The sequence below is a fragment of the Bos taurus genome, chromosome 19 (genome assembly GCF_002263795.3).
Source record: "Bos taurus isolate L1 Dominette 01449 registration number 42190680 breed Hereford chromosome 19, ARS-UCD2.0, whole genome shotgun sequence".
NCBI classification, from domain to species: domain Eukaryota; kingdom Metazoa; phylum Chordata; class Mammalia; order Artiodactyla; family Bovidae; genus Bos; species Bos taurus.
In genome coordinates this window covers 26,281,661-26,308,181 of record NC_037346.1, presented here as the reverse complement: position 1 = coordinate 26,308,181, position 26,521 = coordinate 26,281,661, and the positions used below count along the sequence as shown (strand labels likewise).

The window sequence follows — 26,521 nt, the reverse complement described above, 5'->3', positions numbered from 1 at the left end:
CATAAATGTACAATGGAGCCTTCCAGAAGCTACATGATGTTGATTTGCAACACAAATAAGATATAAGGGTCTGGATATTTTTTAATAAGCTAGACAAAGAGATTCATAAAAATGTAACAATGCCAAAGACTTCTCACTAATTTTTATTTTTTGGCTTGGGAAAATGTGATTATTTTAACTAAATTTTATTTACATTAATATGAATGGGTCATTGTTTTAAATGAATAAATCATTATCTTAAGTCTTTCTCACTTTTACTTTCCAATAAGGTAAATATCAATAGGTATCTTCTGCATAAACAAAATTTCTTTGGTGTCCTCAGTCATTTTGAAGAGTGTGATGGAGATCTGGTGCCAAAAATGTCAAAAGTCACTGTTGTAGTGTATGTATTCTGCAGTAGGGTTGCTGGGTCGTATTCAGTTTTGCTTTGTGTGTGTGTTCAGTTGCTCAATAGTGTTCATCTCTTTGTGACCCTAAGGACTGTAGCCCACCAGGCTCCTCTGTCCGTGGAATTTTCCAGGCAAAAGTACTGGAGCAAGTTGCCATTTCCTATTGCAGGGGATCTTCCCAACCAGGGATCAAACCCACATCTCCTGTGTCTCCTGCGTTGGCAAGCAGATTCTTTACCACTATCTAGATGTTGCCAAACTGTTCTCCACAGTGGCTAAAGCTGGCCTTTTAAAAAAATCTGTATATAGTTGTTTTTGTTTTCAGGTAAATTTGAAACTGTAAATAATTATAGAATTGTTATTAAAGTAGGCTAATGATACAATAGAGATTTGATATATGAAATATTGAATATCTTTTCTAAACAACTGTGAGAAATTTATGGTACTTTTATTTTTAGAGTACTTTAGAGGAAGAAGTTTTTCCTGGCCACTAAGAATAGCATTGTAGAGTGTAAACATTAAATGTATTAGATTTATTTTTGTTTGGTGCCTCAGGGGAGGTAGATGTGTACAAGTTATGCAAATCAACCTTTTTTTTTCTATCATCAGGGGAATTTCATTTTTCTTAAATTCTACCTTTTGCTATTTTGGTTAAAACCTAAGCCATGTTCCACTGACCCTCAATTTGTTTAAAAAAAAATGCTGAGGCATCTAATATTGAAAAAGTAATAATTCAAAACCTGTTAGTTCATAGCTCACTTTGTGAAAGTTTATTTTAAGTAATTCAGCTTCAATTTTAAGCTTGTTTGATTGTAGAATATTTGAATTGTGCAAGTCTAGTTGATTGAATACTTTGCATTAAATTTTGGCAATGAGATGTGAGTAAATATATAAACTTCTACAGATGAAGGACCAAGATGCAGCAATATTAATTGGCTGTTCTTACAGTGGTTTTGCAGATAGAGATTTGCACACTCTCATGGTGGTTTAGTCGCTCAGTCGTGTCTGACTCTGTGCGACCCCATGGACTGTAGCCCGCCAGGCTCCTCTGTCCATGGGATTCTCCAGGCAAGAATACTGGAGTAGGTTGCCATTTCCTTCTCCAGGGGATCTTCCCACCCCAGGGATCAAACCCAGGTCTCCTGCATTGCAGGCAGATTCTTTACCAACTTAGCTATGAGGGAGCACTTTGCACACTCTACTGTAGTAGTAAAATGCAATGTGACCACAGTCAGCTGTTACCTGTCTATTTATGGTGGAGGGTTTTCAGCAACCAAGAGTTAATCAAGGTAGGATTTCATTCTGCTGTGCGGCTGTGACAAAGCATGCAGAGAAGTGGTTGGGCTAGGTTAGAAACCGATGCCTACAATTCAGAAGACATGTCTGAGCAATCATAACACTGTTGATGCAAAGCACATCACAAGAACCAGTGGAAATTGTTTTTTTCTCTGTTGTTAGGAGATTATCCTTTCTTGGGCTTCAAAATCACTGCAGATGGTGACTGCAGCCATGAAATTAACAAACACCTGCTCCTTGGAAGAAAAGCTACGACCAACCTAGATAGCTTGTTAAAAAGCAGGGACATTGCTGATAAAGGTCCGTCTAGTCAAAGCTATGGTTTTCCCAGTAGTCATGTATGGATGTGAGAGTTGGACCATAAAGAAGGCTGAGCATCAAAGAATTGATGCTTTTGAACTGTGGTGTTGAAGAAGACTCTTAAGAGTCCCTTGGACAGCAAGGAGATCAAACCAGTAAATCCTAAAGGAAATTTGTCCTGAATATTCATTGGAAAGACCTGATGTGAAGAGCTGGCTCATTAGAAAAGACCCTGATGCTGGAAAAGATTGAAGGCAGGAGAAGGGGATTTTAGAGGATGAGGTGGTTGGATGGCTTGATGTCTGCCCTCAACAGAGTGTTAAAAAAATCTCTTTCAAATTAATGCATGAATGTGTGACCCTCCCTAGGGCTCATTTTCTTCTATCAGAAAAATGGCTGAACTAGATGAAGTCAGTCCATCACTGACTTGATGGACATAAGTTTGAGCAAGCTCCAGGAGATGGTGAAGGACAGGGAAGCCTGGCATTCTGAAGTCCATGGGGTTGCAAAGAGTTGGATACAACTGAGTGACTGAACAACAACAAAGGAAATTATCCAGCAACTAGTGGGGCTACCTGAGGGAACTGTGTCTTCAGGTGAGAAGACTTCCGTCTTCAGTCCATATTGTGTCAGTTGCCAGCCTCCCAGAAGGTAATGGTCTGTAGGGTTGTTGATCCAGGCATGAATATATTTGAAGGTGTAATTCTGTAAGGCAGGTCCTTTTGAGGGGAAGATAAATCTGATGGTTTTGGCTGTTAGGATTACTGACTTTATTTGAATCACCTCAAGAAGTAAAGAACTTAGAAATTGTCTAGCTCAGCCATTTTTCTGATAGAAGAAAATGAGACCTAGGGAGGGTCACACATTCATGTATTCATTTGAAAGAGATATTTTCTAACACTCTGTTGAGGGCAGACATCATGAATAAGTAGGCTGAATGTATGGTTTATCATCCAAACCAGGACACTTTTGAGAGTTAAACAGAGTGCTGTTAATAATTATGCCAAGGCATTAAAGCCAAAACTCTCCTGGGCAAAAATGAATTTAGAGTCACCCTAAAATAATCCAAACCCTCAAGGAGCCCAATATCTGATGGGAAAGAGATGTGTAACCATGAGATGGAGATAGTTATGCACTATGATAAGTATAAGAGAAATACTGGAAAAGGGTGAGTAAAGACCTCATGGAAAAAGCAACACCCCAGCTGGGTTCTGAGGAGTGAGTCACAGTTTATCCAGTGGAGAAGGGGAGAAGGGGTGTTCCCAGCAGCAGGAAGAGACTATGGAAAGCCTTAGCACCATTTCATTCCTTTGGGAGTGCTGCAAGCAGTTTCCTGTGGTCAGGATGCATGGCGGGAGGACAGGAAGTGCTGAAATGAGGCTGGTCAGTCAGTTAGTTCAGTCGCTCAATCATGTTCGACTCTTTGTGACCCCATGAATCGCAGCACACCAGGCCTCCCTGTCCATCATCACCCAGACTCACATCCATTGAGTCAGTGATGCTATCCAGCCATCTCATCCTCTGTCATCCCCTTCTCCTCTTGCCCCCAATCCCTCCCAGCATCAGAGTCTTTTTCAATGAGTCAACTCTTCACATGAAGTGGCCAAAGTACTGGAGTTTCAGCTTCAGCATCATTCCTTCCAAAGAAATCCCAGGGCTGATCTCCTTCAGAATGGACTGGTTGGATCTCCTTGCAGTCCAAGGGACTCTCAAGAGTCTTCTCCAACACCACAGTTCAAAAGCATCAGTTCTTCAATGCTCAGCTTTCTTCACAGTCCAACTCTCACATCCATACATGACCACAGGAAAAACCATAGCCTTGACTAGACGGACCTTTTTTGGCAAAATAATGTCTCTGCTTTTCAATATGCTATCTAGGTTGGTCATAACTTTTCTTCCAAGGAGTAAGCGTCTTTTAATTTCGTGGCTGCAGTCACCATCTCAGTGATTTTGGAGCCCCCAAAAATAAAGTCTTATACTGTTTCCACTGTTTTCCCATCTATTTCCCATGAAGTGATGGGACCAGATGCCATGATCTTAGTTTTCTGAACATTGAGCTTTAAGCCAACTTTTTCACTCTCCACTTTGAGGCTGGTAGGGACCAGTTATCAAGGCATTACATGGTGTACAAAAGAGTGTGGATTTTAATTGTAGGCAATAAGGGCACCATGGAGAGGTTTTAAGCAGAGCCATGATATAATCATATTTGTGTTTTAGAAAGTTTACTCTGACAGCAAGTGGGAGATGCATTGGGGGAGGAGAGAATAGTCAGGAGGCTTTTGCATTAAGCCAGATGAATGATGGCAAGACCTAGATTAGGCAGCAGTGATGAGGATAAGCCTTAATGTGCAGAGTCAAAGACTTGAAGAATATTGGCTCAAGTAACTAAAAACTCCAGAGGGTATGCCAGCTTTCAAGCATGGCTGCTTACAGGAGCTCAAACAATGCCAATTGCATGTGGACTCTCTTAGCTCAGCATCCTTCATGATGGGCTCTCTCTTGAGAACTTGTATCCCCTCAGCTTCAGATCCAGTGAAAGGGGACACCTGCCTTGGTACTCAATGCATCAACCAATCAGTCACTGGGGCCAAGGGAATGAGAGCCTCTGATTGCCCAGACTGGGTCACATGCTCTAGCCTATGTTAGGGATGAGACTGTACATAAACTTCATTAACAGAGAGAAGAAAAATAAGTGAATCCAATGGGAAAATCAGGAGCTTTTTCTGGAAAGAGTGGAGTACATATCGGGGAGGTGAAGAACACCTACCAGGGAGGCAGAGCTGGATTGACCCCCAGGAAATTGCTCTGACCTCAGTCCATTGGCCACACAGCAAGTTCAGGAAAAGGTCATCCTTAGTCAGGAGGGAGTCATCCTCTTTCTCTTAATTTCCATGGAGAAGGAGGAAAAGAGAGGGACTAGCTTGACTGAATTGACTCTAAGAGATTTGCTGAGAATAGGGATGAAGTTATTTTATCTCAAAAGGGAGAGATGAGAGGGAATTCCCTGGCAGTCCAGTGGTTCTCCAGGCTTCCATTGCAGGGGGCATGGGTTCTATTCCTAGTCAGAGAACTAAGATCGCACATGCCACATGTCGTGGCAAAAAAAAAGGAGAAATGGCTCCAACCCTCTCTCTGGCCTAAAGTGCGGGCTCTACAACTTTCTTGTCTTTGGAATTATTTCAACATAAATTGCGAACACTAGTGTGCCTCCCCTAACTACTTCAGGGTGCATATCATTATAGAGTTCAATATTTGTTTACAGTTTTTCTCTTTTTTTAATTTTATTTATTTATTTTTGGTTGCACTGGGTCTTAACTGCTGCGTGCAGGCTTTCTCTAGCTGTGTCGAGCAGGGGTGCTCTCTAGTTGGGGTGCACGGGCTTCTCACTGTGGTGGCTTCTCATTGCAGAGCGCAGGTTCTAGGGCGCTCAGGCTTTATTAGTTGTGGCACATGGGTTTGGTTTCCCTGCAATATGTGGAATCTTCCCCAACTAGGGATCAAACCCATGTCCCCTGCATTGGCAGCCAGATTCTTTTGAGGTAAAATTTACTTAGGTTGAAATGCAAAAATCTGAAGTGTGTAGTCACTGAGTTTTAAGAAATGCACACACCTGTGTAAACCACACCTGGCAGACTTTTTATTACCGTAGAGTGAACAGAAAAATCCATCACCTTCAGATTTTATCTGAGGGCAGGGAAGAATGAGACCATCAGAGTGGTTTTCAAGGAACAGCAAGGCCAAGGAGGTGGAAGGAGGAGGATGAAGCCCTTCCCTGATAACTATAACTGTCCCCCTAGGCCTGCCTGTTCAAGGTTGTCGTTACACTGCACAGTGATCCCTTAGAACATAACATAAAGTAGTGCTCAGTCACTCTGGGCCCGTGTTAGTGATGCTATTGTTGTTATTGTTATTATCCTCACCTGATGGCAATTCTTTGTCAATTTTTAATTGATCAAAACCCTGTAAGAAAAGAAGGGTGAATGGTAGAATCTGGACATGACACCTTACCCTGAACCTACCAACTCTGAGGTTTTAACTGAAAACCAGCAAATAATGAACAGTGTTATATACAAAAATGAAGTGATGGTAGATTGCCTATTTAGCAGCTATCCCCTTCATTTTCCTTGATGGCAAAGCCCACTTCAAGCCAGAAAGGCAGAAGATAGGCCTTTCCTATAGCTGGGCATGTGAACCAATCCTGACCAACGAGACATTAGGAAAAGTTGCTGGGAGCTTCTGGGAAAGTTTTTCCTAATTAATGGAAAGTTCTATGGGAGAAAATGCCCCCTTTCCTTCCTAGGTTTATTGTCATAGGATGTGATTGTTAGCTTTCCTTTCATAGGAAAATTCTCTTAGCTTTCCCCGCATGGTGGCAAAATAGCTGCCATGAGGGGAAAACTAAGAGAATGTAAGAAAAGTCAGCTCATACCTCTGAGTCTTAAATCTGATGCATTCTGGAGTGAGTGCTTATCAAGATGCCTTGGTTTGTGAAGTCATACATTTCTTATTGTTTAAGTTATCTTTCATTGGATAGTCTGTTCCTTGCAGCCTAAAGCATACTAACTGATACACGTGATTTGTAAAATTTTTTGCTAGTAAACCTGAGCATTTCCAGGGAACAATCTTGTCTGTATCACAAAGATCAGACTGTTAACTATTGTAAAGAAAACTAAATTCACTGATTTGGGGCACGGGTAAGCCATCAGTTCTCAAATCAGCTAAGGTGGTAGAACAGGAATTGTTTCCAAATGATAGTTTTCCATGTTTGTAGGGATTTTAACATCATCACTGTTGCTCAGAATGGAAACTGTCTTCTTATTTGTGACTTTATCTATGAGTCAGATATGACACTGGTGGCTGACTTGGGGTTTCCTGTGGGGCTAGAATACACAAAAATGTCCTGTGAAATCTTGATGTACCTAATTATATCATCCAAACTGGAAACAACTTTGTTGGTAGAAAACATGGTTTTATTACAGGTGCCCTGTATAGCATCTCAGCCAAGTTACACAGGCCCAGAGAAAAAGGATTTGTTTTTGTCACACTGGTAGATTTTCCATTAATGATCAATATTCAATAAATATTTATTAAGTGCCTAATATATGCCAGGGTTTCAGCTGGACATTGGGAATATACTGGAATATAGACAGCTTCCACCCCAAAGAGTCCCAAGTTAGGAAGGAGATAAAGAATTAACTAGGCAATTATAATTCAGAGTGAGAAGTGTTTCATTAGGGCCAATTGCAGGGAGCAGTGAGATCCCATGAGGTCACTCATGAGTGTTTGGAGGGAGATGCAGGGACAGGACCCTGAGAAAGATTGGCATTGAAGAGATGTTTCAGAAGGAGGTGTTCTTGCAAAGATGGAGACAGGCCAGTCAGGCAGGAGGAGAACCAGGAGATGGTGGTGGCCCAGAAACCAAGGAGGGGTTTACACATGTCTGGTATTTACTTTTTAACTTTTGGTGTAGATGTGGATGGTTTGCGGAAATTTTAAAAGGGAAAGCATGCTTGGAAAACACTTCTATCCTTTAGCCATTTTTTTCCCTATAATTAAAAAACATAATTAATTACTTTATGGCTGCTCTGGGCCTTTGTTGCTTTGTGCAGGCTTCCTCTAGTTGTGGCAATCAGGGGCTGCTCTCTGTTGCGGCGCTTGGGCTTCTCATTGAGGTGGCTTCTCTTGTTGTGGAACACAAGCTCTAGGCATGCGGGCTTCAGTAGTTGTCCTGTGCGGGCTCTAGGGCATGTGGATTTGTTCTAGGATTTAAGAAATGAGTCCTCTCTGGCTCATGGAATACCAGAATTCCCTAAGGCCATAGTTAGAGAACCACCGGTCTAAAACAAGGAGGTATTACAAGGAGTTGGAAGTTTCTATGGAGTCTAGAAAGAGAGAACCTGGGAGGAAGCACGTGTCCTCACTGGTCCAGCCGTGCTTAAGTGGTTGAGGGGGATGACAGGTACACGTTTTCCATCTCTCAAGGAGGAGCTCAGTCCGGGTGTCACTCCTGGGCCTTTCCACCAGTTCATGCTGCTCGCCCTGCAAGCCTGTTAGCTGGATTTCTCAGGGATTGCTTAGAAGTCAGCATCCTGTGAGTCTGGCTAGACAGTGTCAAGTCTTCAGGCGTCAGCAGATCAACTTGAAGGAATCGATGAGGTTCAGGGTGACTCGGGCCTTGGCGACCCCACTAGGACACTCGTATAACTGGACCGCAGCCCGCTCCCCGGATGTATCATTGGGTGTAGCATAATGAACTGGAGTTTCTGCCTCCCAGTCACTCAGGGATAGGAATCTGGCAGGGAGGATATGATACTGTTTGTCTTGAATGCTACACAAGGGGGAAAGCAGTAATGAAAATATCGGAGGAGTGTATTAAAGACCCCTGAACTTTCATCTTGAATCTGCCACTGACTTGTCCCTTTCTTTCCTGTTCCCTATGATTTTTCCTGGGGAAACCTTTTTTCCTCCAGTACACATGTTGCAAAATCAACACCCCTATGGGTAACGTCCGTTCTGTGGTCTAGAAGGTGACTTCTGTTCTTTGTTGATTGTTACGGTGCAGCCAGGAAGCAGTGAAAAAACTCTGGCTGGAAACTTGGATCTCTGAGGTTAGTTTGGCCGATGTCATAGAGAGGCCCTGGGGCTTGGGGTTGTGTAGGTGGGGAGGGTTCACAAGAACAAGAAGCACACCCCCACCCTTGAAGAATCCGCAAGGTGTGATGTGTGACTTGTGTGCAAGAGCGCTTAGCTGTGACTACCACCCACAGCCCCTCAATGTGTGAGGTGGGTGGAGCAGGTAGGGGCTTGTGCAGGGGATGGGAGCCTGGGAGGCTCGTACAATCAAACACCAAGATTTAAGGTCACTTAGAACCACACAAACAGGGGAAGAATGCCGGGAACTGAGTGGTTTCTCGGGGCGGAGGGAAGTGGGGAGAGCTTTGCAGGGTCCACTGGGCCTCCACATGGAACCTCGCTCAGCAGAAGCCCAAGGCCTGACTCCTCTCCATTCTTAGAGCTGAGCACAGGCAGCTTTCCTCTGGCTGCAGTTATCTGATCACTGATGCTTCTCCATCTGATTCAGAAAGTGTTTATCTTATAGAGTTCCATAATATTACCACTGGCTTTCGGACTTGGGCACTTATTGAACTTCAGCCATTCTTGATTGTTTTTAAAATAAGCTCTGTGAACCGTCTTCTGCTTGCCAAAAGGAAGAAACGTTTGTTTCAAAATGATGATTTTCTGTATTGGCAGGGACATCAACATCATCATAGTCTTCCTCAGGCTCAATATAGCTTGGGACGGTGATTGTCTTCTTATTTCTAATTTTATGTACCGAAGAGTATGCAGCTGGTGTGGGCCGACTTGGGGTTTCCTGTGGGGCTAGAATACACAAAAAGGTATCAGATGCAAAGCTAGCGTATGTTTATGTATTTTTGACCAAGTGGCTCTGCATGATTTTCATGGGTTTCAGTATCCTCCCACGTCTTGGTGGACCAGATCCCCATTTTGCAGAGGAAACTGAGGTCCAGCCATGACACAGTCTCAGACTCACCCTAGTGAGTAAGTGGCAAACATCAGTCAGACATCTTGACTCCCTTGTCGCTTTGCCTGACTGCACTGCAGTGGGAGCCACAAGACAGAAGTTCAGACAAGAAACTGACCAGAGCTGGTAGTGAAATGAGTAGTGCTGTACCTACAGGTTCTAATTCTCATAAGGAAGCGATACAAACATTTCCTTTCAGGCATGTCCCTCACAATGACTGAATACGGCATTCCAGAACTATCTATAATTGCTCACATGCATCACCCCTCTGCTAAGAAGGAAGGGGGCAGTGGTGTCTTCAAAAGGTAGAATTAGCAGAAGATGGGCACATAGCACATGGACTAAAGGGGAGGAAAATCTCAGCTCCCCCTCGATGGGGCCTGGAACTGCCGCCCCACAATCACATCTTTTCCTAAGAGAACTTGAATAACAACCACCATTTCAGTTCTGCAGTCAGATCCAAACTCATCTTCAGGATTCAGCAGTCACTAGCTGTGTGACCATGAGTAAGTCACTTAACTTCTCTGTGCTTCAGTGTCTTCCTCTGTCAGAGGGACATAATAATGTACCTGCTGCATATAGTTGCTGAGAGGATTAAATGAGACAGTACCTATAAAGTGCCAAGCATGGGACCTGACACACAGCACCTGCTCAACAAATGCTAGCTAATATTACTATTTATCTATTCAATTAAAATATTTCATCCATTATCTACTAAGCTCCAGACACTATTGTTTTTTTTTTTAATATTTGTATATATTTATTTGGTTGTCCAGGGTCTTCGTTGTGGCATGCAAACTCTTTAGTTGTATGGCACGTGGGGGATCTAGTTCCCCAACCAGGGATCAAACCCAGGCCCCTTGCACTGGGAGTGTGGAGTCTTACCCATGTATCTCCAGGGAAATCCCTTTAGGCACTGTTCTTAATGGTGGGTAAAGAAGGGTGAACAAGACAAGAAGGGCGCTTATTTTCTAGGGTTTGTAATATAATGGAGGAGACAGATAATGGGCAAATGAAGGATAATTAGCTTACTTAGGATAATTGTCATAAGCTTCAAAAGGAGAATTGGAAGGATTTCTTTATGTAGGATGGTCAGGAGTGAACTCTCTGAGGTGGTAACATTTGAGCTGATACCAGAAGGGTGAGGTAAAGTCAGCTGTATGTAGAGCTTAAGGAAGACCATCCCAGTCAAGGGAACCAGGCAGAGATTTTCTGATACAAAGTGTGAAAAGCCCAGTGTTCCTTTATATCCATGCTGCAAGCTGGAATTTGAATATGAATTTACACATTGAATATTGGAAGCATTGGTACTTATTTTGTACTCCCCCCCCCATCTTAAACTTAATTCATCTTCTTGAAACAGGTTGCTGCCATCTGCAAATTCCAGTATTATAGACTGAAAGTTTGTGTCCCCGCAAAATCCATATGCTGAACCATGTGTGCTAACCACCAGTGCAGTTATATTCAGAGATGGGGTATCCAAATAAGTAATTAAAGTTAAACAAGGTCAGAAGGGCAGGGCCCTGATCCAATAGGATTAGTGCCCTTCTAAGAGACACCAGAGAGCTGTTTCCCCTCCGTGTTTGCACACAGTCATCTGCAAACTAGAAGTATTCTCACCAGAAACCAGATTGGCCTTGCACCTTGATCTTAGACTTTTATGCTCCAGAACTATGAGAAATTTACTGTCATTTAAGCCACATTGTCTGTGTTACTGTTTTATGGGCAACCCAAGCTGACTGCTTCCCAAGTGGCTCAGTGGTAAAGAATCTGCCTGCTAATGCAGGAGGCACAGGAGAAGTGGGTTCGATTCCTGGGTCAGGAAGATCCCCTGGAGGAGGAAATGGCAATCCACTCCAGTATTCTTGCCTGGAGAATCCCATGGACAGAGGAGCCTAATAGGCTATAGTCTGTGGGGTTGCAAAGAGTTGGACACGACTGAGCAACTGAGCACAAGCTGACTAAGATGCCAAGACAAATTTATTATTTTACTCTGAATGAGACTGTTATCAGCAAATTATACTCACAGGCAACTCCTGGGGAAAGCATATCCCTGGGTGGCAGAGGGGGTAATTGAACTGAGAATTGTTCTGTAACATTCCTGGAAGAGAGAAAGAATAAGAGTCAGTGTTTGGTTTTGATCATGCCTGCTGATTTAAGAGAAAATGTCAAGGGAAATGGACAGAGTTGAACATTCAAATCTTGGTCCCTAAAGACTGAAAGCATCTCCTTTCTTTCCTAGGTCTTGCATCCCATCTGTAACTGACACACTAAAAAAACCACTTCTTTAGCCCAGGGACCATTTGGATTTGAGGGTGTGGAGCAGAAGCACTCTAACTTAGACCCCGGATCTCATCTTTCTGTGTTTACCTGAGCTGGATCAGCAGGGGGAGGTAAGCACCGGGTGTATTTTGATGTGCAAAATGGATGTGCAAAACCTGGGCTTCCCAGGTGGCTCAGTGATAAAAAGAATCTGCCTGCCAATTCAGGAGACATGGGTTTGACCCCTGATCCAGGAACTCAACATACTGTAGAGCAACTAAGCCCGTGTGCCACAACTATTGAGCCTGTGCTCTGGAGCCTGGGGAGCCACCACTGTGGAACCCATATGCTGCAGCTATTAAAGCTCTAGAGCCTGTGCTCTGCAACAAGAGAAGCCACAGCAACGAGAAGCCCTCACACCTCAATGAAGAGTAGCCCCCGCTCACCACAACTAGAGAAAAGCCCTTGAAGCAATGAAGACCCAGCATAGCCAAACAAACAAACAAACAAAAAACAGGTGTACTCCTAATGCTAAACATACACCTACCATGTGACAGCAACATTGGGTATATATCCTGCTGATCAAAAGATATGTTACTAAAATGTTTATGACAGCACTATTCATAACAATGGCAAACTGGATGCTACTCAAATGCCTATAAGTAGCAGAATGGATAAATTCATCATGGTTCAGTTCCACAGTGGAACACTCTATCGTAATGAGAATGAACAGTCTACAATTACACACAATGAATCTCACAAAAAAATGCTGAGCAGAAGAGGTTAAACACTGAATAACACATACTGTATAATACCATGTATAGGAAGTATAAAGACAAGGAAAAATGAGCCTATACTATTTCAGATAGTGATTATCCTTAGGATTTAAAGGCTGAAAGGGTATATATGGGATTGAGGTGCTGGTAATTTTGTTTCTTAATCTGGGTGCAAGCTACCGGGTCTTTTTAGTTTGTGGAAATTCATTGAGTTGTACTCTTACCATATGCATTTTTCTGTATTTATATTATACTTTGGTAAGAAGTTTCAGGGGCTCCCCAGGTGACTCAGTGGTAAAGAATCTGCCAGCCAAGCAGGAGATGTGGGTTGGATCCCTGGGTCAGGAAGATCCCCTGGAGAAGGGAATGGCAACCCACTCCAGTATTCTTGCCTGGAAAAATCCCATGGGCAGCAGAGCCTGGTGGGCTACAGTCCACAGGGTCGCAAAGAGTCAGACACGACTAAGTGACTGACCATGCACACACCAGCTCAGTAGTGCAGGCACAAGAATGAAAGTGGACAGGTGGTTCTCAAAATTAAAAAGCAGGATTCCCTGCACTTACTCATACATCGTTTCTTCATCTCTCTGCTTTTGTTTCAAGGACTTGGAAATTTCCCATTTCTTGCCTAAGGAAAAAAATAAGCATATTCGTTTAGGAAGAATTGTCCAAAATTGTGATCTTTAGAGTTTAGAAGAGACCAGAGAATGGGCAGGTTCAGGATAGTCAGAAGAAGAACCATCCAGAGAAAACAGACTTAGGGGCACAGAGCTCATAAGTGATAGAGTCAGAATGTCATCCAGATAGTCTGACCTCAGAGTCTGGGACTAATCCAGTGTGGGCTGTGGCTGCTTCCTCATCGCCTGGTACTGTGTCTACCTAGCATATAGCTGTCACTTAGAAATACTAGTTGAGTGAATAGCCAAAAGGATTAATGGGAGGAAATGAGATGAAAAATGGGAATAGCAGTTTGTAAACTGTGATATGCTGGACATGTAAGTTATTATTAATTATAACCTACTTGTTAATAGGAGTGGGTCAAGATAAAAGAGAATAAGTAAAGTTTTTGTTCAGGGTCATATTTTGTCCATATCTAAAAGCAAAATGTTTTGGGACTTCCCTGGTGGTCCAGTGGTTAAGAATCTGCCTTCCAATACAGGGGACGTGGTTCGATCCCTGGTCAGGGAACTAAGATCTCACATGCTTCAAGGCAACTAAACTGGCACACCACAGCTAGCAAAAGCTTGTGCACCGTACCCAAGAGCCTGTGCAACCAAACTAAAACAAATCCAAATTTAAAAAATGAAATATTTTAAAAAGACAAGTGGATAGAGGACTACAGTAGCTAGAATACACTTTCTGTATTTAAAAAACTAATTACCATCAGAGGGTGGAGGGGAAAGGGCTTTGAATGGGGAGCCCAGTGTACCCAAGTTCTGGCTCCAACTCTGCCACCAAGTCCCAGGAGACCTGAACCAAGGATTTGCCTCTCTCTGAACCTTGCTTTTCTTATCTCTACAGAGAGATTGAAAAGAAAGACAGAAGTTTTCATTCCTGAGCAGCCCTGACCTTCCAGCACTGGTTCAGCAGGACCCTGAGGCCATATCCAGATGCATCAGGAGGACAGGGCCCTGATTCTGGAGGGATGCCCCCTAGGTGCCCCAGGGCAAGACGGCCATACCTCTCAGAGCATTTACCATCCCCAAGTGTGCTCCAGGCCTAGGTCATTAGCTAAGGGGTAGGATCTTAAGAAAACTCACTATTGAACCAGAATTTCATGTTTTTGGAGATGAATATTAAAGTAGAAACTCACTTGTAGATAGTCTAAATTTACAGTAATCCTCCAGGAACCTGCTTATTTATGTCCAAGTGTGCTAAGAACCTCTGTCCAAGGCACATATAATAGCCCCAAATTCAGAGTATGATCTTAGAATAGGCAGTCACGGTGGTCAACCATGAAATGAGTCCATTTTTCATGCCTGAAGACTTTTTTTGTAATACCACACTTCAAAATGTGAAGGTACGCTATGGGGTAAGGTGAGAGATGGAAAACTCAAATTAGGGCTTTTTTGCAGATAGCTCAAAAACAGTCAGTTTTTAAATTTTTTTTTTTTTTTTTTTTGTATCTTGCGTGTCATGTGGGATCTTAGTTCCCTGACCAGGTATCAAACCCATGCTCCCTGCTTTGGAAGCATGGAATCTTAACCATTAGACAGCCAGAGGTGTCTTAAGACATTTTTAAAAACTACTTTGTGGAGAATGATTGCCGTACAAAACGCTGTACATATTTCATGTGCACAAGTCAATGCATTTGGAATCAAGACAGTTTTTGACATTCCATGCACTTGTACTCTCAAGTTCCAGTGGTAAGGTGCTGTGACATTGGAGAGAGACAGCACTGGAGAACAGCATGCCTTGAAACTGATTCTGCTTTTACCCAAACCGTGAGGGCCGGAAGAGTTCTTGGAGATTAAGTAACCTCCCTCCCTTCACTGTGCAGAGGGGGAAATTGAGGCCCAGAGACACATATTAGTAGCAGAGCTAGGAATCGACCCAGAGTGCATGATGCTAAATCCAGAGTTCAGCCCATGGAAGCCCAGAACTAATCTTTTTGCCCTAAAGAAGCCCCAGTGCCCCAACAACCACCACTTCCCTCCCCTCCCTCCACCTGCCCAAGGGGGAGGGTCATTACCTGGTCTAAACAGACACCTACAGACACAGAACAGGATGGTGCCCAGGCTCACAGAGGTAAAGATGATGGCCACAGCCAAGATGATCCAGAAATGGTCCTTCCACCAATCCATGGCATTGAGATCCTGAGAAGAATGGAGGGAGAGGATAAGACATGAGTGAAGGGCTTCTTGGGAGGTGGAGGCAGTTATCTACCATGTTGTGCGGCAGCATCTGCTTAGGGACCAGGCAGGCGTTTGCTCACAATCAAACACTGCTGATTTGCAGCTGGGAGACCTCAGGCAAGTGATTAACTTTCTCCAAGCCTCAGTGTCCTCACCTGCAATATGCCAGTGATGCTGTCTACTACCTTACAGGGAATTTACGAATATTAGAGGTAAGACATGTACTTACCAGTTACTCTAGAAACTGTACACATAATCACTGCTTTTCTTTACACTGTCAAACATGCAGCAGGAAGGGGAAATGCCATTTAAAGCAATAACTGACAGCAGTTGTTTTTATATCAAAGGGACAACTAGACTAAATTCATAACAGGGCAGATAGAATTTTGAGGGCTTTTTTTGGGGTGTGGGGGAGTGCTTCCCTGGTGGCTTAGATATAAAGAATCTGCCTATAATGTAGACCTGGGTTCAATTCCTGGGTTGGGACGGTCCTCTGGAGAAGGGACTGGCAACCCACTCCAGTATTCTTGCCTGGAGAACTCCATAGATAGAGGAGCCTGGCAGGCTATAGACCATGGGGTTGCAAAGAGTTGGATACAACTAAGCGACTAACATTTTCACTTGTTTTTTGAGGTGGAGGTTAGAAAAATACCTTGATGGATCTCTTGAGTGAGGCATGATCAGAGGGAGAAAGATGCAAAGCAAACTGAATTAGTCTGCATGAGAAAAGGTTCGTTTCCATTATAGGTTATTACAAGATATTGAATATAGTTCTCTGTGCTATACAGTAAATCCTTTATATATATATATATATATATATATATATATATGTACAGTAAATACTTTATATATAGTAGAGTGTATCTGTTAATCCGATGCTCCTAGTTTATCCCTCTCCTCCTTCCCCTTTGGTAGTTATAAGTTTGTTTTCTAGTTCTGTGAGTTTGTGTCTGTTTCGTAAACAAGTTCATTTGTATTATTTTTAAAAATCCCACATCTAAGTGATGTCATACAGTATTTGTCTTTCTGTGTCTGACTTATGTCACTTAGTGTGTCTCTAAGTCCATCTGTGTTGCTGTAAGTGGTAATATTTCCTTCTTTATGGTCGAGTAATATTCCATTGTATGTGTGTGTGTGAATATATATGTATACTCCACATTTTCTTCATCCATCTGTTGATGGCCACTCAGTCTCTCTTCTCTTAGTTAAATGTCTCCTAGTTCTTAGTCTAATTTTCCCCTCATATATTCTGTCTCTTTGACTTTTTCTTTACTCCTGACGGATTTCTCCGAGGAGACACATAAACATACTCTTTACAGCTATAGAAACACACACCAGGCAGAGTTAAAAGCTGTTGTGTCTGAAGAGCATGACTGGGTGTGGGGAGGGAAGCAAGAGGCCTGGCAACTTGCTGTTCTCTGTAAACCCTCCGAATTCTTTGCTTTTTTATCTTTTTTAACTTATGTGTTTACTTTTATAACACTGATAAGAGTCAATCAACCATTTAGTGTAGCTTCCCTTTGTTCAGATTTCAAGTTCAGAGAAATTTTATTCTCATCAGATTCTTGGGAAAGAAAGAGGAAATAGGATGATGCCAGAAAGTGAAACTATGGGTCACTTTTCAGAACAATGCAAAGTGGTAAATATTCTGCAGTCCTGTTCACACAAATTGAATGGCTTTGATTTCCCATCAGATGTTTTGAGCGTGTTTAGTGCACCAAGAGCTTTCTCATCACTCACCTTATTTCACCCTCACCACCACACCCTTTTCTAAACAGGGCCTGAGACAGAGGTGTAGTGACTTCCCCCAGGTCACCCAGGAAGGAGGGAGGGCGGAACGCTTCCTCTCTGTGTCTCAGAGCCTTCCAGTGTCAGGATGCCTCTGAATCATCAAGGAGAGGTCAGATGGAGGTCAGGATATCTCACTTTACTTCAAAAGGAACATCGCTGTGGTAGTCATATGGTGTTGTGGGGGCCCAAGGCATTCCCCAGAATGAAAGATCGGGGCTTGAGAATGAAAGTCCCAAGTTCCCCATAACCTAAGATCAGAGAAATAGCTCTTCCCCCATGAACTGCCAACAGGTGCCTTTACAACAGAACCAAGATGAGCGGGTCTTTTTGGGAGCATGCAGCTGAGGAAGGGGGCTATTAATAACCACATCCCAGTGGTCCCCCCACCCCAAGAGAGGGGACAGGAGCCCTGGGGAGAGATGGCAGGGAGTACAACTGGTGGGCAGTGTGTCACGGCTGTATAGTCCAGTTCAGGCTCTGGAAAGTATGGAAACTGAATCCCACTTGTGTTGTCAGGCCTGGAGTAGATAAGGTCATGGGGCGCAGGCTTCCTGAGAGCTACTGAAATATCACGCAAAGAGGTGTTTACATGAGAGGAGGCTGGCAGCCAGCCCAAAGGTGCAGCTGAGTCTCTCAAGGGACCCCAAGGGACTCAAGGGCCAAGGGTGAGTCTCCACCCAACACCACAGACTCGATCAGCAGCAGTGACCCAGCGAGAGGAGACTTCCTGTGGAAAACTGTCCCTGTCTTTCCTCCTCAATCTGATACTGGGGGGAAGGCGGGGGTAAGGGCAGGGAAGGGTGCTTAGGGAGCTGAGGCAGACTTCACCCCTCACCTTGCTCTGTACTCCCCTCACTGGGCAAAGCGGGGAGCTTTGGGTCAAAGATGAGACGGAAGTTTTTAAATGAGTGTGACTAAATTTTTAAAACTGAAATGAATCTGCTTAGTAATCAAAAGTAATAAAAGTTTTGGGGTTGGACCGAAATGTCACTGGGGGAGGCCTCTCCTTGCTGGAACAAGGCAGGAACCCAGGCAGTAGGGTAGTTAGAAAAAAACTGCATCTGTTCGCTATGGCCGCTCCAACAAATCACCACGGATGTCATGTCTAAAAACAGCACAGAAGTTTTATCCAGCCAGATTGCTGGGTAACACAACAGCCAGCACGTTGCCATTGGGCAGGGTTGGCCCCTTCCGAAGTCCCCACTGGAGAAGCCACTTCCTTGCTCCTTTCAGCTTCTGGAGGTTGCTTGTGTTCCTTGGCTCACAGCCCCCTCCTCCATCTCCTTGCATCTCTCTGACAGTCCTTCCCCAGTCACGTCTCACCTCCTCTTGTGCCTCCCTCTCCCACTTATAAGGACTCTTGTGATAACAATGGGCTTCCTTGGTGGCACAGCTGGAAAGAACCTGCCTGCCAATCCGGGAGACGTGGGTTTGATCCCAGGGTCAAGAAGATCCCCTGGAGGAGGAAATGGCAACTCACTCCAGGATTCTTGCCTGGAAAATCCCATGGACAGAGGAGCCTCCTGGGTTACAGCCTGAGGGGTCACAAAGAGGTGGACATGATTGAGCACGCATGCACACACGCATGCTGTGGTTACACTGGGCTCACCCGGATAATCCAGGTTCATCACTGCATCTCCAGGTCAGCTGATTTGCAACCTCAGTTCCGCTTGTGACCACAGTTCCTCCTTGCCTTGTAGTCTGACATAACCACAGGTTCCAGGGGTTGGGATGTGGACATCTCGGGGTAGGTGAGACCACCACACAAACCACCTCATGCTGATACTGTAGGAAGATGAGACTCTAGTGAAAGTGGTCTCATGGATTTATACATTATAAAATTTATTTTTATTGTTTTTTTTTTTTTGCCTTCTATTGATGTCTCTGGAATGAAAAGGGAAAAAGTCAGCAATGATCCTGCCATCTCTGACCAGAAGTCCACCACAGAGTGCTCGATGTTGCTGGCTCAGGGAAGAAGCAGCGAAGACCCACCCCAAGGCTTGGGACAGACGTGGGTCTCTGTGTCTGGGAGGGGACTGCCACATGGGAGGGGACATTTTTGTTTTCAAGAGTCTGAACTCATTGGAAGTTTCTCAAGGCTGGACTTGGACTCAGAAATAAGAGAGAGCCCCGTGAGCCAGAGTAGGGGCTCATAGTGCAGTATGGACCAGAGGACGGAAGGATTCAGTGTGGCCCCAAAGGTGATCCAAAGCTGAGCCATAGGTCAGCAGGTCCTGGGCCTGGGAAGGGTGAGGTGCTGAGTCTACAGATACAGGTTAGGGGTCCTGGCTGCCGGGAGGAGGGCAGGGCCTGACCTCAGTTCCCGTCAACTGGGGGAGCATTTGGTGGACACCACGAATGGAAGAAAGAAGAGTCAGAAGAACAAGGGAGCTGCCTTTAGCCATTAGCTATTGAGGACCTGGGTGTGTCAGACCCCAGGGCAAGAACTTGAGGAAGAGTGGAAATTCCCAACCTGAGGCCTGGCCATTGGGACTTTGTTTTAGTAAAGTTCTCCAGATGATTCTAGGTGGAGGTCAGTGTTGAGAACCAGTGACATACATGTTATCACTTAATCCTTATACTGGTGTTGGGAGGAGTTATTATTACCCCCATTGTATAAAAAAAAGATAAAAAGAGAGAACTCATAGGGTTTAGGCAATTTGTTAAAGGCAGCATGGCTAGTAGCTCACTAGTCTAAGATTGCAGCACAGCCTGGTCTGATGCCAAAGTTCATGCTGTTTTTACTCTGTCAGATTTACACCAAGTTGATAAATACTTCTTTTCATAACAGAACTGAAAGCAGAACCATCGGTCAAGAAATTCCAATATTGGCAAGACCTCTACCTTGAGTTGTGACTTGTTCCAAATAATAAGAACCTCAATATGAAAATGCATCTTAGAAAAGGAACATACATATATGCTACCTTAGCATGAGTTCAACCACACTGTACGGCAGGTCATAATTATAGCCCCATTTTAGAGAAAAGAGAATAGAAGTTTAGATGAGCTCAATGAACTTGCCCAAGGTCATAAGTGGAAAAAATCAGAAGCTAAGCCCAGGACTCTTACTTGTGACCACTAAGCCAGAGCTTTGGGAAATGTACTAAAATGCAGATAGATACCACAGTCTGTGTCCCAACTCTACTCCCAATTCTGATTTGTAACTCTGGTGTGGGACTCAGCATTGTTAACACACGCTCCAGTGGGTTCTCAGGCCTTGGGGAGAACACTACATCCAGCCAGCTTGTAGAGCCCCGAGCTGCAGAGGTGAGGAGGCTGAAGGCTTGCTCCTCGCAACATTCACAGGCAGTAGAAGCAGCAAAGTAGACTGAAGGCACTAAAACAAACCCCTTAAACCCAAAGACTTCTCCTGTTTGCTTGTCACATGGCTGATGGAACTCCATCATCAACAAGTCACTCTCTCCCTACTTCCCCTACTTTTATACCCATTTGCCTGACACTGAGGAAGAGGAACTGATTTTTACTAGGGTGTGAATGGCTTCACGGAGCCTCAGGATTCCTTCCCCAGGGCGTTGGCAGGAGCAGGAGTATCCTAGAATCTTATCCAAAGTCCTTAGAGGATAGTCATAACCAAACATGGCCTCGGAGTGAAGTTCCTGCAGGGCTAAGGCGACCTGGGAAGACCTGTTGTCTGCCCATCACCCTCCCTGCTTGTCCTCCCCTCCCAGCTTCACAGACGCTCCTCGCCCCAGAGCTCAGTGTCCTGCACTCTATCGAGCCACTTCTTCTCAATCACCCTGTCCTCAGACAGACTTTGCATCTCAGTCACTCCTCTGATAACGGCTTAAAGAGGGCGCTAGTCAGCTTGATGAAAGCCCAGAAGGCAAGGGAAGCCTGAATTTCAAGAAGGGGGAAAAGTGAGATGAGGAAAGATTGTTTAAAATACAGGGAGTCAGTGTGTTTATAAACTGTGAAGTGTCAGGAAAAAGGACAAAATGAAATGCAGGCAGAGAAAAGAGAGCAAAAGCTACCTTCAGGGGCTCAGATGGAAGAATCAGCTTTTAAAAGGGAACAAGGATGGAAGGAGGGCTGTGCTGTTCAGCAGAACCAGACTGGGATGAGAGGGCAGGAAGCTGGCCAGAAAGCTCCTGTTCTGAGTTAGGAAGAGTCGACAGGCGAGGTTCTGGGGGCGGCAGGGTGAGAGGCAGACAGCCCTGCTTCCCACTCCGCAACAGGCTATGATCAATATTCAAAATGCACTTTTTTTTTCCTCCAACTGAGCCTGCATACACTTACTGTGACAGCTGTCTGATGGTTTGTTTGCTGTTCATCATCTCCCACACTGGCTGTAAGCTCTTGGAGAGCAAGAATCTTGCTGCTCCCTCTACCACTCTTTCTAGTTCCTAGACGGTCACCTGGAATGCAGTGGGAGTGCCATACGCATCTGTGAATAAATGACTGCATGACTGACGGCCCCACCTCCTTCCCTCTTCCCTTGTTGTGGGCAGGCTTCTCCGCTAATGATGCAGTAGGCAGTTTGGATCCAGGGTCTGAAATTCAAGTGCTGGCATTCTAGTTCTAAAGCACCTCACCTGGACACGAGAGCTTGGGCAGGCTCCCTGATCTCCCGCTGCCTTTGGTCGTGGGCTTCAAGCGGCTGGCTGGGAAGCAGAAGCCAGGCAGAGAGGTGTGAAGGGTGGAGTGGCAGCTTCTCTCTCTTGATTGCTCTGTCCTCCGTAGCCTAAGGCACTCAGTTCTGAGTAGGCTCAGGGTGGGAGAGCCACTAAAAGCAACTACCAACCCAGCTCTGACTCTCACTTCCCCAAAAGGCGTTTCCGGGGAGTCAGTGGCAGAAAACACATTCACTCTCCATCACCAGGAATTCTGGAGACTGTGGCTTTGTTCAAGAATTTGCTTTTTTTTTTTTTTAACCAAATTCCTCAGAGTAAGATGTGCAATTTACAATGTGACAGCTACACATATATTCACATAAATAAAACGTTTCACAAAGTGTCTTCAGGTGCACTCCAATTGGCAGTTTCTCATCTATTCTAGCCTATTTCATGAGAAGTCCTGAGTGTCAGCCTCTCAGTTCATTTCAAAGTGTATTAATGGTAATGCCCTGTGTATTGAAAGACTTGAGTTTTTCTCATGAAAAATAAGCGACCTGAAATAGCCATGAGTCCCAAGAGGTGTGGGTGGAATGCGTGTGTTGGTGGTGAATTAGAGTTTCAGAAAGTTAGTCAGAAAAAGGCTTTGTCGAAAGAGGTGGACTTGCAAATAGCTTAGCAGGAAGTTGGGGAGATGTGAATATGAGTCCAGTTCCTTACTCTCTGCCTTTATGGACACAAATCCCTCTACCAGAGGCCTGCCCTGTCCAAGACAGCAGCCACTGGCCCCGTGAGGCCCTTCCACTGAGCACTGGCTAGATGGCTAGTTGAGTATGTGCTGCAAGTTCGAAATACACGCTGGATTTCAAAGACTTGGTACAGAAAGAACATGATAGATCTCATTAACAAATGTTTATCTCAGTTACATGTTGAAATGATAGTATTTTGGATAGAGTGGGCTAAGTAAAACGTATTAATAAAATTAATTATAGCTTCCCACCCCTTTTTAATTTACTCCCACCCAAATTGTAACACTGTTTCAGCCTTGGGTTGGTGCAGTATGGAACAGAGGCTCACCCACAGGGGCTCAGAGCAGGACTGGCCTCCTGCGGAACCCACAGAAATCTGAGGGACAGCTCTGCACTTTGCAGGGCATGGAATGAGGGTCCAAGCTGCTCTCCGCCTGAATCTCAAGTGTCTGGGAGACTCCAGATAATACTGAGGCAAAACCTGCCAGTCAGCATGGGCTGTGCTTGCCCGAATTCATCTCTAGTTCCCAGACGGTCACTGCTCAGGCTTAGTGAGGCCAAGTTCCCACTCGACCCTGCCCTGCTGTTGTCAGCCCCAGAAATGGCTGTCTGGATAGTTGATGGCCACCTAAAGTCCAAGTGTGGGATTTCCCTGGATAGAGGTCCAGAGGTTAAGACTCCATGCTTCCAAAGCAGGGGGCATGGGTTCGACCCCTGGTCAGGGAACTAAGATCCCATATGATGTAATGGTGCGGCCAAAATAAATTAAAAAAGTAAAACTCAAGCATGCCTGGGGTAGGGTGGGAGCAGAGTATTAAAAGGAGTTGTTTCTCTTCTCCCTCTCTCTGTCCTTCCACTTCTGTGAAAGGTTAAATATAAGTCCTAGAGAGCTAAAGAGAAGAAATCAAGCCAAACATATCCTTTTTCCCACGTGCTCCCCTCAGTGTTACAGCTTATCACACCAGCTCTCAGATTAATCTTGTCTGATTTATTTCATTAGAGGGCTTGACTCTGTTCATATACACTCACCCATCATAGTTTATCGCCCCTGTTGCCACAGTTAGGAACTACATTTACTTGCTAGCAAAAATGAAAGATAACCATAAAATCCTATCATGGCAAAGTTGTGGTGAAATGGACCCTCCCACAGGGCCAGTGATAGGACACATTAATTTTAAATACAATTTTGGAGAGAAAATAGTACATTTAAAAAACGATCGCACCATTTAATTCTATAATATCATTTCTAGAAATATAGCCTGAGAAATAATCTGAACAAAGTAAAACCCTAAGAGGACAATCGTGTAGAGGTGAACCTTCGTAGAGATGAACAGGGAGCTGCCCAGCAGCCAAATGGGGGTCTCTTGGGGAAGAAAATTACAGAAGGGCCACTTGATAGGACATGTGTGTTAGTCAGTCGTGTCCAGCCCTTTGTGACCCCATGGACTGGGGCCTGCTAGGCTTCTCTGTCCATGGCATTTTCCAGGCAAGAAGACTGGAGACTTGATAGGATAGGATGCAGTAATCTAGGAGTCATTAGGAAGAAAGCATCATCAACTATTGAGAAACCACATGAAAGGAACAGAATGCTGACTTATATCTAGACTATCGCCACATCTTATAACATTACTTGAAGATGTGCCAGGAGAATGGCTGGGAGAAAGCACAGAAAGGTGATTTAGATTGTTTGGTGCGTGAGAGTAGGGTCCTTCTTTCTTTCCCTCCCACCCAGCCTTGCTGTGAGGCATAAAGCAAACACGTTTTCAAAAATTTAGGCATCATGTTTTACAAGAGCTTCTGCTCCCTGCTCTCAAACAGGTCAATTTTCTAGTATCTTCGAGATGTTTGGGATGATGGGTTAGCAGAGCCCTCCAGAGCTGCAGGTCATTCAGGATTCTTAGTGAGTTTATTCCAGGATTTCTACAACACAGCAGTCCTTCCTTGGGTCCAACCAAGTTTCTACTTGCCTTTGCATGTAAGTGTTAGTCACTCAGTCACGTCTTACTCTTCGGGACCCCATGGATTGTAGCCCGCCAAGCTCCTCTGTCCATGGAATTCTCCAGGTAAGAATACTGGAGTGGATTGCCATTCCCTTCTCCAGGGGATCTTTCTGACCCAGGGATCAAACACAGGTTGCATGCATTGCAGGCAGATTCTTTATCGTCTTAGCCACCAGGGAAGCCCCTTGCTGTTGCTTACTTTCCCCTGTTTGTTTGGCTCTGAGAATGTGAGGGAAACTTGAACCTGTCACCCAGGGGCTCTCTGGCAGGAATGCCAGCCTCATGTTGAGTAGATGGAAGAGAATCAGGGATGCTGGTGCCCTGAAGACAGCAGTGACATCTGTATTTCTATGTCTAGAATGTACTTATATCAAAATAAAACATAGGTAACTTTCCAAAACAGCTACGCCTAAGAAAAAATGACTGGAAGGCAAGACAGCAGCACCCTCTTTACCGTGATTGTTGTGAGGTGGTGGGATCAAGGGTCATTGTTTCCGCTATTGCTTTGCAGTTTTCTAATTTTCAGAAAGAGAAAAAGATGCTAAAAAAAAAATATTCAAAAGAAGCTCCCAGCCCTTGTCTTCTGCAGGCTCAACAATCCCCACTTCTGATGCCTCCTTAGAGGTCCACACATGCAGAGGGACCAGGAGAGGGAGTGACATGAAGGACAACTGATGCATGAGAAGGTGGAAGTTAAAAGGACAAAGCCGAACCCAGGCCCCCACCGCAGTAATTTTTTCCAGACGGCGAGAGTAGATGGCTCAGTGGAGGTCTTGAGCCCGAGGCCTCTGCAAGAGAGGTCCCTGAATGCCAGAGACACAGTGACAAAGACACCCAGGCTGTTGGTGCTCATCCCAGGGCTTCAGGGGGAGCCCCAAGTTCACAGAGTTAGTGCCTCGATCCCCACCCTCTCTCCAGCACGGACCCACTGGGGGTCCTCGCGTGAGTCAGGTACCCAAACTCACCATCAGAATCCAGAGAATGATTACAACCTGCTCACAGTACACACGTCTCACTCCCAGGCACAACATCATTCCAGCCTGAGGAGCAGGCCTCTTCATGACCCCACCTTACACACGAGGAGGCCCCAGGAGCTGGAGATGACCTTGAGGTCATCCAGCCAGCCACCAGCAGGGTGGTTCCCAGGCCAGTTTTTCTCCAGCCCCACCCAGTGGTCCCCAGGCCCCAGGCTACAATCCCCCGGCCCAGCCCTGGCGGTCCCCTGCCTTGACTGGGCCCAGGTGCTTACCTGAGTTGCAGGAGGTCCAGATGTGAGCGGCTGAGGGGCCATCAGTGCTCTGAAGGCCGTGGCTCAGCACAGCTGGGGAGAGGCAGTCTCTTGCCCACAGGCCTTCCACCCAGCCCGAGCTGTGGGTGCCAGCCTGACCACACTTCCCCTTTATGCTCAGCCCACCAGGGAGAGGCCCCAGACACCATCACCAAGCAGCCAATTCCTCTTCTAGGAGCCAGATTCTTCTTTCTGCTCCTGTGCTCCTGCAAGGCCCAGCAGTGGACTATCCTGTGGTGGAGAGGTCGGGCCCCAGGGTTGGGGGGCTTTCCCACAGACGAGCCTGCCCTGAGCACCCTGGAACTCCAGAAGAGCTAAGGGAACCTGACAACCCCCCAGACCCAGAGACAGACTGGGTAAGAAACCAGTTCACATGTATTAATATAAGGGCTGTCCTCCAAGGAAGACAGCTCTCATAAGCCCACGGCGGACCCTGGCACTCTGACCCAGCTTTTGCTCCTGTTTCTGAAGGTGTGTGACACACTGCATCAAGAAGTGGGTCCAACTGACCACTGGACTGAATCGTCTTTCCCACAACACCACTGCCTCCGAAATGGGGGCTGTGGGTGGGGAAGTCAACCAACTATTCTGTGGAACTGACTGTTCTGACTGAGTGGTCACGTCAGTAAAAATAGCCAAACTGGTATGCATTGTGTCTGCCTGGGGTGAAAATGTTCTGATTACTTTCAACCATAATGACA

The 26,521-nt window shown here is 45.1% G+C and overlaps 1 protein-coding gene and 1 long non-coding RNA gene across 3 annotated transcripts in view; one reads left to right on the top strand and one right to left on the bottom strand.

Moving 5' to 3' along the window:
- Nucleotides 1-26,521, top strand: part of LOC101904050 (uncharacterized) — a 70,308-nt gene that overhangs the window by 10,337 nt on the left and 33,450 nt on the right. The window contains exon 2 of the long non-coding RNA XR_009491592.1: nucleotides 11,771-11,921. This is a non-coding gene — a long non-coding RNA (uncharacterized lncRNA). The remainder of the gene's footprint in view (nucleotides 1-11,770; nucleotides 11,922-26,521) is intronic.
- SCIMP (SLP adaptor and CSK interacting membrane protein) lies at nucleotides 6,934-26,259 on the bottom strand. 2 transcript variants are annotated; one of them, XM_005220270.5, is made up of 5 exons: nucleotides 25,782-26,259; nucleotides 15,259-15,382; nucleotides 13,131-13,194; nucleotides 11,556-11,629; nucleotides 6,934-9,365 (listed from the first exon to the last, which is right to left on the bottom strand). In XM_005220270.5, the coding sequence occupies exons 1-5, from the start codon at nucleotides 25,821-25,823 to the stop codon at nucleotides 9,154-9,156; spliced, it is 516 nt and encodes a 171-aa protein (XP_005220327.1). In that variant the 5' UTR covers nucleotides 25,824-26,259; the 3' UTR covers nucleotides 6,934-9,153. The 2 variants fall into 2 exon arrangements, with proteins under 2 accessions (XP_005220327.1, XP_003587450.1); XM_003587402.6 differs by lacking the exon at nucleotides 25,782-26,259 and adding an exon at nucleotides 21,766-21,931.

Bases quoted from the DNA above. Each gene is read 5' to 3' on its own strand.
- SCIMP (XM_005220270.5), bottom strand. From the start codon at position 25,823: ATGGCCCCTCAGCCGCTCACATCTGGACCTCCTGCAACTCAG. The intron at 15,383-25,781 runs GTAAGCACCTGG...CATTCTTCTCAG, and splicing joins CTGGACCTCCTGCAACTCAG to GATCTCAATGCCATGGATTG. The intron at 9,366-11,555 runs GTGAGTATAATT...TGTGTATTCTAG, and splicing joins GCTTTCCCCAGGAGTTGCCT to CCCCACAGGAAACCCCAAGT.